Raw genomic sequence first — 21,213 nt, 5'->3', positions numbered from 1 at the left:
CTTTTCAGTATCCTTTTCTTAATCTTTGCTTAATTCTTTCAGTACCCTTCACCTCCCCAATACTTATAATATTTCTTGTTCCTGAACTTTTGCTATTTAATATTTTAGAACATTTTTCTTCCAAAATGTGTATTATAAGTACTTATCCTTGTATTCATTTGTTTATCTAAGTTTGTCTTCTTAAATGTTCAATACCAAAAAAAAAACACTGTTCACTTTGCTATTATTTTCACATACTTGTTTCTCTGGTTTACCCCTTCATTAGTCTATTATAGAGACCTCTGATAAGTGTTTGGTTCTCATAATTATTTTTTCCTTTACTTACAGAGTCAACTTAAAGCAAAGGGGATAGTATAGAAATGCACTATTGCAAACAACTGGTAAAACATTGTCACTAGGACAAGGTGGCCTCAGTTACAAAGAAAAGGAAATGAAAAGCCACTGTCTTTCAGATCTTGTTCAGTGCCTCTCAGGTTGGCATAATCAGGTCCTGGAAGGACAAGAGGCTTAATGTGCCTCCTACTGCTTCCTTAGAGCCTCCTAGCAGAACTGAGACTCTTTGGTCAAGCTTTATAGCTGTGAGAAGCCAAGACTGAACAATGTTGTTACTTACTTGCTTTAAAAATCTTTATCATTCTGCTTGATATCACTCATTATCTCTTTATAGTACATATGAAGAGCCAGGGCAGTTCAGAGCAAAGGTCTGTCTAGCCACACATCCTGTCTCCACCATGAAACAGCAGCGCACCCCAAGGAAAGGGATAAATGCAAAGGTGGTGCACTACCCACTACCCTCTCTGCCTTCAGAAATTTGCGGCTCAAGGACTTCCTGAACCAGAGGTGGTGGATTCATTTTTAGTAACCCTTCATAGATTTTTCTTCCCTGAATCACTCAGTGGCTTATTGAATACTTTGTGTATTTCAGCATACAAAAAATTTCCGTGCTTTAGAATGTGTTGTGTGCAGAAAAACTCTTAGTATCAGGGGATGGAAACTGTGTTCAAGGGACTGAAGCCGAAAATCAGAGCTTCTTAAGCTAGTTCAGTTGCATTACTTTCCCTTCTTTTTTCTGATTCTGAATGTCACTGTTTCTCCGTCTCAGCCAACATCCTGTGAAAGTTCCGCATGATCCTGTGAAAGTTCCGCATGATCCTGAGCAGAAAGCAAAGCTTCAGGAGACAGCTCACTCTCTCTTTTTGTGACTTCCACAAAACCCACAGTCTACAAAATGAAGGGCTGAAATATGGCACATCTTTTTTCCAGAACTGAACCAACAAAAAAGTCATAGAGTTGTCATTAAACAGGCTCGGCAGGTTCCTGTATTTCTCTAGCTTAAAACTTACTAAAGCACTTTAAGGAGCAAAGAGGAAGAGATTGTGTTTGAACCAGGCATTCATGACATGTAAGTATCTCTAAAGCAGTTACAACTGACTTGAAGCTGTTATACATAATACTTGGGGTTAATAGGACTTATCCCAAAACACCTTAGTATTTTTTTATGTAATGAGCATTTGACACTTGCATAGCCTGGATCCCTTGGAATCTCTGGGTCATTTGGCCAGCTCAACAGTAAAGGCTTCCTAAAATTAAAAGGTATACGTTGTACATAATTTAAATAGTTATGGATTCATTGATACTTTTTTTTTTTTTAATTTTTAACAATTTATTAGTCCTGGTATCACCAATTGTACATTAGGATCTACCCATACAGAGATGGGCTTCCTGTCAAGGTCTCTAACAGAGGGAATAGCAATCCCCTGTGCTCTACTGGTGTATGGCAGCACAAACAGCCAGTGCATATTTGTGCCACCACCATCCATCACATTTCCTCTGATCCATTCAGCTGCTTTCTGGAGACTCCAGCAGAGTCTCCTGTAGTCCATGGCAGAAGCTAGGTCCTCTGACACAGAGGAGAGCCGCTTTCTCTCAGACACATCAGGTACCTTTCTGTGGCTGTAATGGGCAACACAGTGACATCCATGAAGTCAGGGTGCTCATTATGGTATCACTTCCAGCATTAAGACACTGTTAAGTTTCCAGTCACAGCTTGGTTTCACCTCTTACTCCATTTGCCATAGTGTCAGCTCTGTAACGCTGCAATTTTCACCAGAGTCCTACAGAGCATTACCCAGTCCCTCTCAAAATTAGACACTGTATTTCTTCACAGCTATCATATTTTCACCCATGTTGCTTCCTCTTCTACTGGCAATCCCAGACTTTTAAAACACACATCTTTCTGCAACTGCCTTAGTGCAGCTACGGAGTTTGATTACTATCTTCACAAAGTCTCTCTTGCAAAGGTCTTTGGAATCTGTGCATGTGTTTTTCTTCTTTCTAGGCATAATTTATATGTTGCTGAATCATAAGTAAGCAAAGATGAGTAAGTGGTGCATGCCAGTCTCTGTTCTTATCCTCTTCAGTCTGTATACTTACAAGGCAGGGATGGGCAGGACTCATTAAAAAGAGGAAGAATTTATCTCTGAAACCTCAAACCAATCCTATTTATTTATGGATAGTTATGAAAAATATCTTGCCTTATTTATCATGGTGGGCAAATATAATGGAAAAAACCATAATCATAAAACACATCTCAGTGCATAGCAGAACATGTCTTTCAAGCGGAATGGATGAGATTAAACCTCAAAGCTCTCATTAATGTGATTGGAAGCTTGATGCCTAATTCTCCTTGATTATGCTAAAAAATTCAGAAAAAAAAAAATAATAAAAAAAATCTCATTTCAGAGAGCCAGTTGGGGCTGTTAACAGATAAACATGCAGTTTCCTGTCATCATTTGCCAAACTGAAGCTTTTAAATCAGGGAAGGAATAGTCAAGGACATCATAAACCTTTCCAAGCCTGCTTACATAACAGACAAAGCCTTTATCCCAAGTATGAAGAATGTGTGTTCAACCACAATATAATAACCTTAACCTTGCCCTGTAGCTTGTTATTTTTATGTAGATTTTATTATCCAATATTAGCAGTTAATTATTATCACCTGAGGCTCTTTGTTAAAGAGGCAATTCTGCTTGTTAATGCATGTATTTCCTGAAAACATTTGGGGGCACAGGGTTAGAAATCTCTGTTTTTCCAGAATAATGCTGCAAGCACCCTGTGGGAGCTAGATCCAGTACCTCCCCAAGGCAAAGGAGCTGCTGATAGCATTGTGAGTTTCACTGCTGGGTACCACTTCTTCAGCAAATAGAGCTTGCCTGCTAATTTTTGAGCTCATATACAGTCTGAAAGTTTAGGTGCTTTCAGTGAGCTGCCTTTTTTTTTTTTTCCCCTACAAAAGAGAGGCAAAGCAAGAAAAGCCCAATTAAATATTTAACGCCCATGACCACATCTCATGCAGCTGAATGCTGGGCTGTGTCTGCAGCAGGAAGAGGAGCACCTGCAATGCTGCATCCCCACAAGGTGTGTGCCATGCTGTAAGCGGGAGCAGCTGCTACCCTGGTGGGACAGGCACTCTTCTCTGATGCACTGCAAGGCTGAGGACACCAGCCAGGTGGTGCTTGACGTGTCCTGCAAATGCCGGCCAGTGCAAACGAACGTGTTAAACCCAATCTTCTTTGCAGAGCTCTCTGCTGACCATGGATCATCAACCCCCCCAATGCTCATAAATATCCTGTAATTGTGTTCTCCCAGATTCCTGCTTCTCTGATGCCTCTCCTCCTGCTTGACGGGCCTTAGATTTTTAGAAAAGTGTCTTCTACAAAGCCTTCTGTCTGTCATTTTTTATAGTCTGAGGTGGTTTGTTTTTAAAATAACTCCCATTTCTCTGCGCCTTTGAGGGTATGCTACTTCTGCTTAGTTTTAGTAGATCTGCTGCTCCTTATTATCTGCTCCAGTGCAATCAGAGAGAACCTTTTAAAATTTCATTCCCACCCCCTTCCCTTGAGGCAAAGAAATCATTTAGGCCTGCAGCAATATTAAAGTTCATCTGTCACTCCCTTTCCACTCTTATCTATCAATGACTGTACTCCCTCTGGGCTCTGTTTGTTTGCCAAGAACATATTTAGGGAGTCTGTTATTTGTCTTTCCTTCTTTTGCAGGTTTAACTCCATCTTAGCATTTTATTTCCTTGTCACACCCCTGCAGCCATTTGGCTGTTGGCTCTCTCTCCATTCTCCTTCTCAGGAAGGTCCTGAGGTGAGTGGCAGAAAAAAACCTGTGTGGAGTGAAAACACAGACCAAGCCAGGCCACGTCTTTCTCTCAGCTTCACTTGGCTTTGGCCGCTGATGTGGTAATTCCAGCTGTTTCTGTGCAGGAGATGGTCCCAGCTGGGATGCCCAGAGACCTTCCCCTGCAAAGGAGCCTCTTCACTGTTCTTCCCCAATATCCCTTGAGGAAAGAGGGAAAGTGCTTCCCTCTGATTACCTAAATTTCCATATCCCATTCCATTAATTTGACAAATTTTTGCCACCTGTCAAAAACAGGAAATTGGATTTGACCTAGATTATGATCTCTAAAAATAATTATTGGTCGCAAGCACTCCCATCTCTTTGTAATCTGAGTATTCATTATCATCTTGATTAATTCTGATGACAGGATGGCATAGGATACCCTGGGGACATGAGACTTCCTCATTTATCTAATTCTTAGGTTAAGTGTGAACACCTTCAGATAAGAAAAAATGTATAGTACTTGCCCCGCTGCCATCAAACACTTTCGTGCTAAATACGATCTTTTAGCAAAGTGGTGGTATTGAAACAAACCCCGTGCCTTTGTGTAGACATGAAATGATCTATTTTCTTTTGTAAATAGAGAAATTACACTCAAATGGGCAAACTAAAACTTTAAAAAGCCAGATAAATTAAGCAGCAAAATAAATTCTAAAATATGTGGAAAACCAGATTGTTTCCAAACTCACCAGCTACAAACTGATATTTGGCCACAAACTGGTGGTATCCCAGTTTTATTAATAATATTTAAAGGCAGCCCCTTTCACACAAATAAAATAACACATCTGAATTCATGAGAAAGCAGCAGAGAACCCAGGACTTGATACTAGGTAGGTAAATAAAGTAAAAAAAATATTTGAAGAATTAATATCAACACATAATTCTTGTTTTATTATTTTTATGTTATACCTCAGATAGGGATTTGAAAGGGTTATCTTCACGTGCTAAGGCCTGGAAGAGTCCTAGCCATGTAGTCTCTTTAGAAAGGTCATTTATGTATTTGTCTTTAAGAAATCGGATTTATGCTATTGATTGCTAGATTGTGAAGGAATGAATAGATTCCTCCTGTCATTTCAACCTTCTGTTCTCATCCCCCTTCCTTTCATTACAGATACTTCCAATACCTGTGAAGGCTCCCAGCTGCACTCGGGTCTTTCTGCTCCCCTTTGCCCTTTCCTGATATTGTATTTCTGGAAGGACCAGGTTGCTGGCAAGAGTCACTGAGCTCCAGGCTGCTCTTTCTGTGCCCAGTGTGAATCCCAGGCTAATCCCTCTGGGTTTTCTTTACATTTATATAAATTAAAGGGGAAATATGGGATACTCAGTAGTGGCACAACATCTCCCCTGATCATGTTATAGCAGTAGCATAGAAACTCCTGCAACAGTTTGCGCACAACCAAACCTCTATTTTCTGCCTAGTTTGCAAAAACCTGTTTTTCTCCCTGACCTTTAGTTTGAGATGCTGTAGTGCCCAATACCTTCACACATCAGCTGGCACCCAAATGACTGACAGGTTATGAAGGGGAGAAATACTCTCCCCTCTATCTCCAACACAAGTTTCAGTTCTCCTGCTTGTCCCTGACAAAGTTCCTCAATGTTACTGATGATCCAGGGGTTGGCTAAGATTGCCCTGTTCATTTTACATTCTTTGTCTTCATTGTTTCGTGCCAAAAGCTCCAGATGGCGCCTGTACCATTGTGTATTGCATTTATTTTGTGAGCAGAGCCCAGGGTCGCCTGAGTCCATATGAACACCAGTCCTCGCTGTCTAATTAAAAAGACCTGCGGCTATTCCTTGTCCTTTATATCCAGAACAGTGACTTAGCAAATGAGAGTGCAATTATCATGATATTTACATTCCATCCCATTATGAAGCCCATCAACCAGATTTGCAAATTCGTGGCACTACTGCTTTCTGGAGTTCATCCCGAGTTACTGCAAAATATACCTCATTACATTATACTGTGAGATGAGCATGGTGGCAAGAAAAAACGGCCAATATGCACATAAAACCATTGTTGGGCATGTATGGGCAAAGTCTCAGCTAATGTAACTCAGCAGCAATTTCACTGACTGAAGTCAGTGAAATGACAACCTACATAAGCCACAAACCCAGCCCAGTACATTTGCTCACATGCATTAGGATGGTGTTTTGAGTCACACATGGGGATTCTTATACATCTAGTCTGTCTCTATAAGCTCAGTATTTCTCTAGAGAGCTCATCCCTTCTCTCCTTAGCAGTTCTGATTGCCTCTTGTCTACCTGGGGGCTTCTCCAGGCTCCAGTTTAGGTATCTGCAGTCTCCCTGTACATGCACTCTTCTGTTTCATTTCTAATCTTCTGTAGTGTTTTCTTGCTTACCATTTGCACTTCTCTCATTAAAAACTGGGCCTTGACAGACAGAGATGGGCGGATGTGGGCAAGTAATATTCTATACATCTGTGTGCTGCTGCCTGTTAAGGCAAAGTTTGCATGGTGTGGATATAAACAGAAAGAGCTTTCCTGTAACCTAGTATAGTATAGTTCTTGTCATAGTGAAGCAGCATAAGTGGGGGTACAAATTATATTGAGGTGGAGGTTGAGATTTATAATTCTGCAGTGACTAGGAATAAAAACATAAATGCACTTTCATTCCAATGTGCCTTTATTCACTTGATTTAAAGCTACAGCAAGCTAAAGTGACCTTAAATCATCCAGGGCTTATACCATTAAAAAGTCACATATGCAATGTTCATCTTCACATGTTTTAGTAACTTTCCAAATCAGCATTCACTGGAGACCATCAGCTTTGTGAGACACTAAGATTAGGAGGATGTGGACTAGAAACGTTCCTTCAAGCTCTAAGTCTGGATATCGGAATGGAAAGGCAAAAACCCCCTATTTGCTAAATCCTGATTTAATCCTCTAGCCTTTGCATTCAGTGGCAAACTCCTTTGTTTAGTGTTAAAGAACTTTCTCTCCTGGTGGGAGGGTAGTGTCTTCTCGAGCCAAGATCCCTCCTGCTTGAAAATCAGACAGCAGGGGCAGCTCAGTTTAAGAGCCTGACAGCTGGCACATTTTTCCTTCCCTGGTAGGAACTTGAGGGTTTCATGTTTTTTAACGCAATTCGCCAGCTGGGATTGTGTCTTCCAATAAGCAGTCAGATCAGAAACCACTCCATGTCCCCTTTTCTCCCTACCCCACCACCTCAAGCTGATATTTGCACACTCAGCTCCAACATTCGATGCTGCAGTGGGGCTGCCACACCCCTGCATACTCACAAACCAAGGAAACTGCTTTGTGCCATTGTAATCCGCTGCTGTGGGCTTTTTTGTACCAATAGCCTCGAGTCCTTCACCAGAACAAGAAGATGCAGCTCGACCATCAAGCAAGAATCCTTTGACCTGGACGGTGGATGATGTGGTTTGGTTTGTGAAGGATGCAGACCCTCATGCTTTAGGTCCTCACGTGGAGCTCTTCAGAAAACACGTATGTAGAATTCTGCCCTTATCGATTCTGGGTAATTTGAGTCCCAAGAGATAGCCAGTGCATGTCTCACATGTACTCTCAGCTGCCTTTGGCTGCTATAGGCAGTGTTTGTGCTCGGTCAGGTTGAACACAGGGCCCTGCAAGGGTCGCTCTCGGGGGGGCTTGTGCTGAGGAAAATTCACTTATCCCTTGAGAAGGTAGGCAAACACTGAAATGGGCTTCATGGAGAGGTGGCCAGTGCCCCAAGCCTGTCAGTGTTAAAGAGGCTTTTGGAAAGTGCCCTTAATAACATGCTGTAATGTGGTCAGCCCTGAATTGCTCAGGCAATTGGACTAGATGATCACTGTAGGTGCCTTCCAACTGAAACAGTCCTATTCTATGCTATGCTATGCTACTCTATTCATTTATCCCTAACAGTGTCCTTAGAAAATGTTCACTATTTGTTCCCAACTACTCCAGCATAAATTGTTTCTATGCCAAGCCTACAAAGAAAGAAAGCACTGAGGATCTGATGCTTATTTTTCATTGTCAGATTGGCACAAAAAAACCCCTCATCTCAATGACAATTTTTTTCACAGGATATCTATGATTCTTCTCTGAAAACCATTTTTTATGTGTCTCCAGATACTTAGCAGGAGAAACCTAAAACAGCCAAGCTTTTAATCTTTTTCCCCTCAGTATTATGTAACTACATAACCAAATTTAACAGACCTGCTGACTCACTGGAGGATATGATAGTTGCTTTTGTGATGCAATCCCCAGTGATTGAAATTACATTATCCATAATTAGTAAAGGGGAAGACTATAAACTTGTCTGATCTGGAATTTCTTGTTCTGCTGCTGCATATGAAGTTGGTACCGGTGTCTCTATTAGGATCTTTGGCCTTCTCCATCTCTCTTTGATCAGTTCAGTCTGGCTATGAGAAATGGATTTTATTGTAAAAGTGACTTGTTTGTGTTCAGCTGGAAGTCATAACTTTGGATGTAAGTGCCCGGACCTGAGTCTACATGAGAGTTGCTCACCAGCCCTGAGCCCTGAACAGCACCCCAGGTGCTGCAAAACGAACGAGAGGGTTTGGTGACTAGGTCTCACTCCTTGCCCGTATGCCAGCAGCAATAGGTAGGAAAGTGGGGCTGCAGACAACAGCTGAGGGAGACAAATTGTGGACTTCCAGCTACACTCTGGATGCAGGGTTTCCAGGTACTGAGGAGAGGAGGCGACTGAGGAGCAGATGAAAACGAAGATGAACAGAGGCCTTAGTGTCTGCTTACCCTAGGAAGGTAATAAGGTCATCTGCCATTCTGTAGATAGGCCTGTGGCACGAGAGCAACAGCAGGCACAGTGGTGCTAGGGCCAAATCTGCAAGTACAGGTCAGGTGCTGGCCTACTTTTCTGGCTTTCTGCAGAGAAGTCAGATCTGCCATATAAGTTGATAATGAAACATGGCCTATTTTGGTCATGTGGGCAACCAAGCAGATAAACAAGCCACTTTCAGATTTGAAGTAACTTGCTTTAGAATGAGTTTCTGAGAATACCAGAAGGGGTTGTGCTTCTTTTTTCAATAGAAAATCTTCATACAAGGCAGCAAGAATTGACACAGTGCAAAACACACATGTACATCCCAAAGGAAAAAAATACCAAACATTTATAGTTTGTCTTGTAAATACAAAGAGCACAAAAGCACGGGGTTTTTTCTAGTTTCCACTTGTAGTAAAGTATGGCACAACATGCTTTTATGTAGCAGCAGGGCAGTGGCACACTACAGGCAGTCATGGGCCAGCTGCACTGGAGCATGCCATGATGCTGCAGCTGCTCTGTGACTGAAGAGATCAAGCAAAATTACCACTAAAGACTGTCCCTGTCATCCTTTGCTGCACGCCCAGCACCCATAGGCTCTACTTATCATTGGTTTCCTTGTAAAGTATGCCAAAGGTGTGAGAACCTGGGTATGATTGCCACACAACTCAATTCAATTACACCTTTGAGTTATATATGTCCCTGCAATTTTTCAGCCTTCAAACCTCATCTGGATTAGCACAAAGACCCCAGGGGTGAGAGACAAGTGATTAGTCCATTAACCTCAGCCATATCTTCCTGTATGTTCAATCTTTATGAGAAGAGGGTGCATAATTTTCTTAGAAGCACTTACTGTCATTGACAAGGACCAGCTATTGCCTGAAATAGTTGCATTGGCAATCAACTCATCTGAGTTATGACGCTGGGAGGGGGAGGCTGGTGAGACCAGCAGGAAGAAAAGGCTGGAGGGTGTATGCAGGCAGTGTGCTTTCCCACTGCTCTATTAGGCCATTTGGTTTTTGACCTCAGTCTTTGGAGTCAGCTTTTGCCACATGCAGCCCTCACCCTTCACTGCCTCAACAAGTGCTGCAGGAGGACCTGGCTCTGCCTCTGCTCTTTCCACCAGGAGCAGAAGCTTTTCTACTTGCCAGACACACAAGGAGCTCTGTCACAGGTAGCTCCTGCAAGTGTCTACCAAGGACTGAGAAATGCCCTGCTAGCTCCCCTCCGCTGTTCCCTGCTTCCTCACCACATCTGTGTACCAAGGAGAGCCAAGCTCGTTGATGACAGAGCTTTTGGTCTCATGGAAAGGAACCATCGGCCAGGCCAGGGACCTTGTAGCAGCATTGTGCCTGCCCCATGCAGTGCTCTGTCAGCAGAAAAGAGTTGGTAGAAAGATTGGGGGAAGGGAAATGGGAAAGAGTTTCACTGGGAATTATCAGGTAGAAAACTCAAGCTGGAAGGGGTTGAAGGAATGTTACGGTCTGACAGTTTAATTATGGCCAGTGATTGGCAAATGCATACAGGAAGAGGACAAAAAGCTTCGAGTTTAACACATTCAAATAGCTACCTATCTCTGACAGTGCTAGACACTAGATTTATGAGCATATGTCTTTATCTAGACTTTGATCTCAAGTGTCTGAGCACTGACCACTGAGCTGCCACTTGCTGCATTGCTGTTGCAGGTGGTGGCCTTACCAGGGCTGGTGTCTGTTCATGACACTGTGGAATACCAAAGAAGGGAGAGATGTGTCTATATCTATATCCATATCCCAAGCATGATATAGAGCCTGAAATCTTTGATTTTACTTAGATATAAGTGCTTAAACATCCATGAAGATGGGTACTTTCATCTTACTAAAAGAGGAAGAAGTGTCCCTCAATCTGGGGACACCCACCACTGGCTGCAATTCTTGTTTGCATGGCACAGAGTTTGTTTAGGGGCTACTCTGATTTTTGAACAATATCCTCAGAACAAGTGCTGCAAGAGGCCAGCACAAACACAGTAATACTCATTCATGCAGGAGGAAACTGTATGTTCATATCCAAGCTATCACGATTTCACAGCTCATATGTTTTCTGTGTCCATCGTCTTGCAGGAACATGATAATGACCTCCTGCAATATTCTGACTTGCAGTGTTCCCGATCTCAATGCATGCAAAACAAGCTAATTGCACTGACGACACTGTATTTTACCAGCTCCTAACCTGGCTCAAGATCTTCTGGTGGGGCTATTGCAGATGTGGGGACCATGCTATCAAATTCCTCTTTTTAAAATTATTTTTAAAAGGGCTGACACAGTAATACTGTAAAGAAGTCAAGCCAAGAATCTGCACAGAGACATGGCTAATATGGGATATTTAATTGGATATGAATGCTCCCTCGGGCATGCTATTGTCATGCAGTTTAATTTTGACCCCTACACAGTAATAATAATGGAAATAATAAAATGCTGAACTCAACATCTAGAAACAGCTGCCTCTGCACCTAAACCTTAACAGTTTTTTTACCCTATAGCACCACAGTTAGAGGAGATCTTTTTCTATTTCTTATGCAAATAGTAATTATACATAACACTTATTCTTACTTTACCTTAGTTTCCTTAAGATAATGAGAAGGAGAGGGGGAAGGTGAAGAGAATTGCTATTATGGATAGACTGGGGGTTGCAAAATGAAGACCATTAATTGATTGAGTTAATCAGAAAGTGACCTTAACTGCTCATCAGCTAAATCACCTACTGAATGGAATAATAATGATCAGGGCAAATTAGGATCCATAGTATTGCTTGATAAGTAGACAATGGATCACAGTGGAAAGATCTGACCATCAAAATCATAGAATACAATATATAGCATTAGAGTGTGTGTACATGCATATGTATGCATGCATACATAGCACTTACGTTGTTTTAGCTCTGATGGTCCAAGTATGTAAGTGTGCTGGAGACTGTGGGGAGGGCAAGTACTTTTTAGAAGATCCATTAATATAGTCAAATAAAAACAGACAAGCTCTGAGTCCAAGTAAGGACAGTATAGCTGAAAGCTTCTGTGTTCTACAGTTCATAGTGTGAAAGAAGGTGTTTCTCTGTGCGCTCTGGCTACCTTTTGCTCAGTACAGTGCTTTGTAATTTCACAAGGTTGTCAAGCCAGTAGATCTGGGATAAACAACTGAACTTGGTGGCAGTTTCATCCATTTACATCAGGGTTAAATTAAAATTTTTCAAATTTTATTAATAAATGCAATGAAATAAGAGAGTTACTGCTGTTTTCAATTTAAGAAAAAAAATATATATGGAATGGTGTATATAAATATATGGCATATATATATATATATATACACCATATATATATGTATATGCCATATATATGGTAGGTACATGTATATACATGCCTCACTGTACGTAAGTGTACTGGAGATATGTGAAACATGCATATAGCAAGGGATAAAGCTGGAACTGAGATCCAGAGGTGTGTTATCAGCAGTTTATGTGGCCACATCCCTCTCTCTCCATCACTCATTCCTTTCTCTAAGAACTGGGCTTAGACCGACCCTGATTTTAAAAGAAAAATCCTCCTTTTAACAGCAAAATAATTGAAAACCTAAACAAATCTTTAAGTTCCTTGGAGAATAAAAAGTAGTATTTAGTTAAACTCTCCTTTACAGCCTCCTTATATCATACTTCAGATTTCAATTTTTTTAATGAAATTTCAAAATGCATGGCATTTCAGCCAGCCCTAAAAGGTATGTTATTTCTAATTCACCTTGTTTAATGTGTCAGGATGCAGTGGGGGAAAGGGGGTTAACACATTTTGATTCTCTTTCTCTCTTTTGAAACCAGGAGATTGATGGCAATGCCTTGTTACTTCTGAAAAGCGACATGATCATGAAATACCTGGGGCTGAAACTGGGACCTGCGCTGAAACTGTGTTACCACATTGATAAACTCAAGCAAACCAAGTTCTAACAATTTCTTGAACAACAGAATCTGAGCTAAATCTAGATGGAAAACTAAAGGTAACATATTGCCTTACAGAAATGCATTCATTTGCAGATTGCTTTTCCCTCTTTTTTAACAAAGACTTGGTCTTTTTTAACATTTGTGCATTGTCACCTTTTTTTAATCCAATGGAATGTTTTGTGCTGCTTTGTGTTAATAATATGCCAAAAATTATATAATTACAATAATTATTTTGTATCATCAATATTATTATGATTATAGTAAGTCCTATTTTTGTAATCAGAAGTGGAAAATCAAAACCAAACACAGTTACAGCATATGCTGAGGACTGCCAAAAGACAAATGAAATGTTCCTCACTTGCCACAGTTCCACCTCAGAGAAGTAACCGCTGACCTGCATCGGCTGGGCACCAGCTACACTGTCCGTGCTCGAGGACTGAAAAAGTGCAGCATTTTGTCACCTATTGTCTGATGGGAACTGTCTTGCACTATCTGGAAAACTTGAATTATTCACTTAAAAAAAATTTTAAAAATTAAAAAAATAAAAAGAAAGAAAGAAAAAAGGGAAAAAAAGAGCGAGAAGGAAGTTTAAAAAAATTAAGAAAGAAAGAAAACAGCGGGGGAAAGGTTTTTTTCCCAGCTAAGGTACTTTTTCCCGCTAGAGGGAGCAGCCCTAGCAGACTTGGCGCTGGAGCTATGATGCCGGTCTGACTGATGAGCTTTGACCACTATGACTCTCCAATCGAGCACATCCGTAAGTACCGCCAAGGAATCACAGGCTCCCAGCAGGATAAGCGCGTTACGATTTAGAGATAATTAATTCAAGAAAAGCCCAAATGCGGAGAGTGTTTCTGACAGGATGTTTCCCGTTACACCAAAGAGGGAGTGGATGGCTCCCACGGTGTCTGGCGTGCACAGCTGTCAGCTCCCTTCCCTGAGCCGTTCCAGTCTGGCACACAGTTTGTGGCACTCTAAGAAAAAATTTCTGGGCAGCGTTTCTGGGTTTTTGTTTGCACCGTGAAAAAAGAGAGGGAGCCGGGTGGGAGTGTTCCTCATGAGGACCTGGCCATATCTCTGCACTTTGCAACGACGGTCAGGTCCAGGACAGATGCCGTAGGGTTGGTTTCTGATTGCATCGTGGTTTTCAGTACACAGATAGATGTGCTGGACTTTATGTCTCAAGTGAATTAAAAATTCCCCTCTGCCTCTATACAAATCTAAATGGTGCCCATTGATACTCCTTGTAGTCAGGGGGAGAGAATGTGTCTCAGGCTGAGAAAGCAATCTGTGGAATGGGTATGTTCTTGTTTTCATCTAAAAGGAGGACTACAAAGGGACACATCCTTGTAGTTTAAACCCTTAGTGCACGACAAGGAGAGGCAGCGACTGTTTTTAAGTCATGCAGGTGATTTTAGAGCTAGATGGCTCAACTGACTTGAGAAATGGGGTCGTTACCAAAAATACCTCATGGAATAAAGTTCAACTTGATGCATGTTGCTAGACTAGAACTCCTACCAAAAGATACCCATTCAAGGACTAATCCTGAAAATCCTTAAAAATAGGAGAAACTGTATCCCGCAAGACTTTCACTAAACTCTAGGGGACTACTCCCCCAGATTAAAGAAGTTGTCATAAGTTCGCAGGATTGGATCTTTACAGGACTGATCAGCTTTCAGCAAATCCTTTCTGCATGCCAAAACACTCTTAAAAGGAATAGCTGAACAATTGTGTTAAATGAAAAGTCATATACTGTTGAGTGATGTAATATATGGAACCCTAAATGTGCCAATGCTTGGAACACAACACCCATCCAACATCACTTTGTGTTTGTGGTATAAAGAATGGAAATTCAGTCAGCTATCTGGTTGAGGCAGAGGTGACTTTTCATCAACATCAAACTTGTACAGTTGATTTTTCACTCTGACATTTTTTTTTTAAAAATTGGGGCTTTTCCCAAAAATATTCACAAAATATGTAAAAATCTGGCTGTATTAGTAATATCACCTTCAGAGAGTCCTCAGACAATCTTTCTTTTTATTTCCCCGTAATTCTGAACTTAGTTAACCTCTATGCTTTTTCAAAAGGTGATTTTAATTCCTCCACTTAAAACCCCACCTTGCTGTAATATATCAGTAGTCAGAAATGGTTAGACTTTATCAGATGGCTTCAATGCTGGAAAATCCCACTTTGTCAAAATCAAAACTCTTCATAAAAGCATGTCACTTTCTAACATTAAATTCTATTTAACTGAAACTACAGCTTTCAGTAATGTCAAAACATCATTTTGACATTTTGGAAGTAGAACATTTGTGTTCCAAGAAGATTTTTGCATTTTATTGTCTTTTCCCAGAGAATCTGTGGCCTCGCATTTTATTCTGAGAGTGGGGAAAAAAAGCCACCCCAGAACTAGGCTTACATGAATAAGAATCCTTCCCATTCTGTTGTGTGTCTCACCCCTTCCTTCCATCCCCCACCTGCCTCGGGACATTACAGCCAAGAGGGCTGATAATGCCAAGGCAGTATTAATAGACTCCATGGTGGTAATGATGTTCATACATATGATTTAATACGCTGAAATAGTTTTCATGTATGTATCTGATGTGTACAGTCAGCGGTGCTATCTCATTTGATATGACACTCGTGGGTACGTCATTACTGCCCTGGGCCATGAGATTTAATGTTTTGTTTTTCACAGGGGAGGCAGTAAGTGGATTCATTTTACATGTAAGTAATGCTTACAACAAAAATTCCTCACTGTATGGTGCTTTGGTTTTTTCGGTTGTTTTCTTTTTTTTTTTTTTTTCCACTGAGAAGGAATTAGGAGAGAAACATTACTGCAGTAATATTGCAATTGTAAATAATTTTTCTCTTTCAAGTCTTATTAGTGAAGGTAGTTAAGCAGCTCCGCTGTGCTAAGGGTGTCAGGTCTTTTCCTCAGAACAGGCACTAAAGAACCAGAACATGCATGTCAGGTGCTTCTCTGCTGGCTGCTGCTCTAGACATCACTTGTACAAATTACTTCGTTTGCTATTCCTTTTCCAGCTCTTGCTTCAGACTGTAGCCAACCCAGATGTTCCCAACAGGTGGGAGGATGTGTGATACCTTTAAAAGCAACACACATGAGCCTCTTTTTTACTTCTAAGCACTCATAGCTGGACCAAAAGGCCCTTTGGTTGCTTCAGGTAGTTTCAATTGTTTGTGAGTATTCACTTAAAAAAAAAAAAAAAAAAAAAAAAAAAAAAAGTAAGCAGACAAAGTCCAAGGACTTGGGAACCACTTCTCCCTTGCTCATATGACAGTTTCAAGGTGTTGGGAGCACAGAGACAGTTTTCCCTGGCAGACCACCTTCTTGCATCTAGCATGGCTGACCAGCTCAGCTGCCAACACAGGCCAGCCACACTGCTTTCCCATCCACCTGACATCACAGTCTCTTCTCTTGCACCAGCAAATGCCTCCTTCCCTAGCCAGACCTAACTGAGTTTCAAGAAATTCCTCTGGGAACACCTCCACTTCTCATAGCCCACTGTCTTGCTTGGCAGGCTGAGGAGTGCAGCAGCCTTTGCAGCGTTAGCAGCTTTCACACAATGTGATTAATGCAGGCAGGCACCCTTGGGACTGCCATGCAAAGCATCACCCTGGGCTGTTATTACCCTTAAATTGATTGCTGAATTTCTATAGGTTCTCAGCAGTCTTTATGAGTTACGCTTCCTTCCTCCTTAAAGAATGGATGGCTGCAAGAGATTAAATAGAGCATTATTAGCAAAACCAGCAATAATTAGCAAAACAACAAGAAAATGGCTGATGAAGTTTTTGTGTTGGATCAGCAACAGGAGCACGCACCATCCTCCGAAGCTGGGCCATGACTGCAGCACTTATAGGTGGCCTTTCCTCTTGCCCTGGCACAGCCACCCCATGGTCCCTTCCTGCCCATGGGGCGCAGCACCCTCCCATCTCTGGGTGTGCAGTCTGGGGGCTGCACAAGCTCAGGGAGGAATCTGTTGGCCCTTACCTCCCCAAAACATTTTAGTTAATTAGTTAGTGCCTTCTCTCTCTTTTCATTTGAATGGTTTCTATTCGAAAAAAGACATCAGGAGGGGTATCCTCCACGTCCTTCCAGGAACCCGTGAATGACCCCTCAGCTCACCACATAAAGGAGCATCTCCAGGGTCAGACATCCACCCAGGTACAACTGGTCCTCTGTTGGCACAGGGGAGGGAGGCAAGAATTAAATGCCCCCTTTTTATTAATTAAAATTAACTGCTTTTCAGGCACTTCCCCTCTCTGAAATGCAGCCTCCCTCCCCACAGCCAGTTGGTTGGCTCTTCCCCAAGCATCAGTGAGGGAGGCAGAGGAGGTGCCCAAAAGAGCTGCCTTCTGCTGGTTCGTTCCTGCAAGGTAGCAGGTATGGAAGGACAGAAACCAGCTGCTACCCTGGTTTGAAACTGCTTTGGCTAAAGAGAAGTGTCGTGCCCTGGGATTTGGTCTGAGGGGTTTTGCTGCCCCAAATTCAAACACCTTTGTGAGAGAAAGCAGGCAAGTTGTTGCACACATTGCCTCTGATAGCTTGCAGTATTTGCATGCTCTTCTCCAAACCATGGGCAGTTGGAAATCGATTCCCTTGGAAATCTAGAATTTTTCTTGAAAAAAAATCACTTTTATTCACTACCATGAGTTAAATATTATGGAAACACGTCTGCTAACAATTTGCTTTGCGTAATTTGTACTAATGCTAATAAGCAACAGCTGCAACACTTCCTGTTGTAAATTCTTTTGTGGTTGCAGTGGAATTATCACATCTGTACTTCACAAATCTGATAGATTCGAGCACAGTTCTCTCATTCTGGCCCCAGCTCCAGCAAATCCCTGTGCCTCAGAAGTAGGGCTACACAAACATGTATTTATATTCTCTGTCTCCCTTCGCTCCCAAAGCCTCCACTCCTCATGAGTACCTGGAGCAAGAGGGATTGGAGGAGTGGAAGGAAGGAAGAGATGTGGTAGCCTGGGGGTCAGCCAGCGCATATATGGTGTGGCTGAAGTGGATTGTTTTCAGCAGAGATATCACTGACCAGCCAGGTTTATTACAGTTCAAGCAAACAGGTTTCGGTCAAAGGCTAAGTACAGGAGAAATGTGATTTATTAAAGAAAAAGAAAGAAATATGGGTGTGCAATATACTGCCACCATAAGACTTAAGCTGAAACCCAAGAATCTTTCAACTGTAATCTAAAGAAAAAATGTTTCCCTCACTCAAGATGCTAAATAAAGCATGTTAGGCCAAACCCAGGTCCCACTGAGGTCCACATAAGTTATTCTATTGAATTTATAAGACTGGGGCTTGGCTCATAAAGTAAGTCAAGCTTCAGATATGTCCCATAGTAACCAGAGCTTAACAAGGTATTTCATCCGCCGCTGACCAGTCCCCTCTCCCCTGCTCCCAGGAGGGCTGCTAGCTTCCTGGTAGCAAGTTCTTCCAGCTGCACCTCTACCTGATCCCAACACCTTCTTCAGTTTGTGTTGCATTTTAGCTACGAGTTTTGTAGAGTGTGGTTTGGGTTCTCCACTGTGGAGCAAACCAAAGCCAGTGCCCTGAGGATTCCAGCCGTGCCACTACTCAGAAACTTACCCTGATTTGAACATGACTTCAGTGGGAGATTTCCACACATTCCTGAGGCAAAGCCTGAGGTGAAATTTAAAAATAAAACTTTTCAAAATGAGTCTCAGTGACCAACAATTTTTGGCTACTTCGGCATCCATGGCACTTCATCATACTTCAAACAGTCGAGTCTCTTGGTAGTGCCATAATCTGACAGGAATAGCTCACAGGGCTTCAGAAGAGACTCCATCTCTGACTACAGAGTCTTGCTCCTATTAGTCTATGGGCAGCTGCCAAAAAGCAGCATTTGAGGCTGGACAGGAGAATGTGTGACTGTGTGTACATTGCTCAGAGAGGCTTGTCTGGCTGCACAGACAGGCTGTGAAGCGAGTGAAATAATAGCAGGGTAAAGCATCTAGGAAGGATGTGCTTCAAAAATGGGAAAGTTCTAGGCTTCACTGTAGTTCCCATGGAGTTTGTGCCCTGTCTCCAGGTCTGTACTGAACTTGCTCTGCATAGCACAGTATATGTATATTACCCAGAGTCTTCCCTTAGTGCTATATAAAACTAGGATCATGCTGCCCTTTCGGAACATTAAATACATGCAACCAGCTTCATATTGACAGATATCTATAAAAGAGTGGGCAATGGGAAAAACCTGCATACAGAAACGAGGACATTCAGACTGAAGCAGTTTCACAGCTTTCAGCATCTTTCAGCTGAAATACAGGAGAGAAAAAGAACTTCTCAACTGCAGTGAATCCAAGCCAGTGAAAGAACAGTGATTAATTTTATCCCTCACTTTGATGGTTTCCTGATCTGTAACATGTTTTATGGCCCTGCATTTGCTGTAGTGGCAGTACGGTGAATTGATCCATGTGTACAGGTTCCACTGTCTCTAAAAACTATCTATCTTCTTCATGGCTCTTCTAATATGCTGTAGCATCCAGAAAGCTTCCAATCAACTTGGTAAGAGTCAGTATTTAAAGAAAAACATATTTTCATTTCTTTTATTTTTCTTTTCTTGCAACACAAAAACTTTGGAAAGCAGCTGTAGCCACAGCTGTGTAGCAGGTTAACATTTGCCAGCTTTTAATTTTATGCCTCTCAGAAACCTCATAGTAAAAAATCTGTTGCTTACCCAGTCTATATGCTTACAGGAAACCAACTTAAGTTCCAGCCTTCCACTGACCCTGTAAATGGAAGTGTTAAATACGGTAGAGTTATTTACTCTGTAAATTTAGTAGAGTTCTTCTGCTCTTTTTTTACTAGTGAAAATGAGATCAGTATCTCATTTGGGAGATCTCTCCTCTGACAATACTAGCAGTTTAAATGCAAGTTGGTTTGGCTGCTGTTATCAAAACTTACTATCAGTATTTGTGTCACAACGATGTGTAGGGATTGTGTCTAGTGCTGTGCAGGCATACTATGAGATGCTCAGCCTGCCTTAGAGAGCTGACAGCTTCATAAGGTAAAACAGACAACCCAAGGAGAAGTTTCCTAGAGGCAATTTTCCTTCCCCATTGCAAATAAAGGTTGAAAACAGATAGAAGTCAATGCCATGAATTTCCCACAGTCATGTGAGTGGAAAATAGCAGAACACTGACAAAAATGAAGGAAAACTTCCATGAAGGTGAAGAGTATTGCCTTGTTCTGTTAAACCTCCGCTGTTAAACCTGACCATTGGTGAAGCCAGGAGACTGAACCGAGACCTTCTGGTCAAATCTAGTGCCTTACCCACAACACCATCTGCTTTCCCTATATTCCAGCTTTTCTCTGTGCTGGCCACATCTGACTTACTCCTCACACAGCCCTTACTTACATCTTCCTTATGCACCTGAAAAATAGCACCCAAATGGGCCTTTTAAGGTCAGTTAGTCCTTCACCCTGCCCTCACTCTTCTCTATCTCAGTCTTCCTCTGCTATCTAGTCTTTTCCCTGGAACTTCCTATCCCTTCCCATTCCTATCCTCCCACTGTAGTTACTTCCATTTTTTGTCCTCTGTTTCATTCTTGCAGCATTCCTTCTTTTCCTTCCTTTCCATCTTTCAGTAAACATGGACATGCCACCTTCGCCTCTGCTGCAACTCCTTCTCTATCTTTTGGCTTTTCCCTGCTCTTACATTTCCCCTCTCTCTTTCTCTAGTTTTCTGCAACACTTTCTTTTCTTTCAATCAAGTGCCCTTCACAGGCGAGGTTTGTATACGTTCTGCTGTGACAAAGACTACCATTCACCGACATCTTTAAATTAGGTTTCTGTATGTTTTTGGCATACTTTTTATCTCACATGAAAACCCTTCCACTGCCTTCATTCACCAGCATGAAAGGCACTTTTTGAGGATGGTTTTTAACTAGTTCCCTGATTACTACTTCCAATAAATACCTCATTAAAGGCTCAGCACTTTTATGCAGGGTAAGTGCAGTTTCCCCCTCTAGCTTCCATCTTTGCCTGAGCTGCCTATTGATATTCAAGCTGCTTAAACATTCCTTGTTTTGAACAGTCTCAGTTACACAGCTCACTGGGATGAATCCTTGGCTCCCACCCTGTTGCTGATGGCCACATGGACCAGGCTTGGACCTGTGAATGGCACACCATTAGGCAGGTGTGAGCATCGATGTGTGCTGAGCACAGAGCCACCAGCATTGCTTCCTCAGGCCTGGAGAAGGTCCAGCCTGCTTTCAGCCAGCATCAGAAAGTTGGTTGGAAAGAAGA

At 41.9% G+C, this 21,213-nt stretch overlaps 1 protein-coding gene across 1 annotated transcript in view; it reads left to right on the top strand.

Moving 5' to 3' along the window:
• SCML4 (Scm polycomb group protein like 4) overlaps positions 1-13,468 on the top strand; it is a 46,199-nt gene extending 32,731 nt beyond the window's left edge. The window contains exons 6-7 of the mRNA XM_027895714.1: positions 7,508-7,653; positions 12,791-13,468. Of these exons, the coding sequence (XP_027751515.1) occupies positions 7,508-7,653; positions 12,791-12,916 (272 nt within the window). The 3' untranslated portion in view covers positions 12,917-13,468. The remainder of the gene's footprint in view (positions 1-7,507; positions 7,654-12,790) is intronic.
• The last annotated feature ends 7,745 nt before the right edge of the window (positions 13,469-21,213 follow it).

The sequence above is a fragment of the Empidonax traillii genome, unplaced genomic scaffold (genome assembly GCF_003031625.1).
Source record: "Empidonax traillii isolate 1590-97213 ecotype Southwest subspecies unplaced genomic scaffold, ASM303162v1 scaffold16:size2589160, whole genome shotgun sequence".
In the NCBI taxonomy this organism is placed as follows: Eukaryota; Metazoa; Chordata; class Aves; order Passeriformes; family Tyrannidae; genus Empidonax; species Empidonax traillii.
This window is presented reverse-complemented; position numbering and strand designations above follow the sequence as displayed.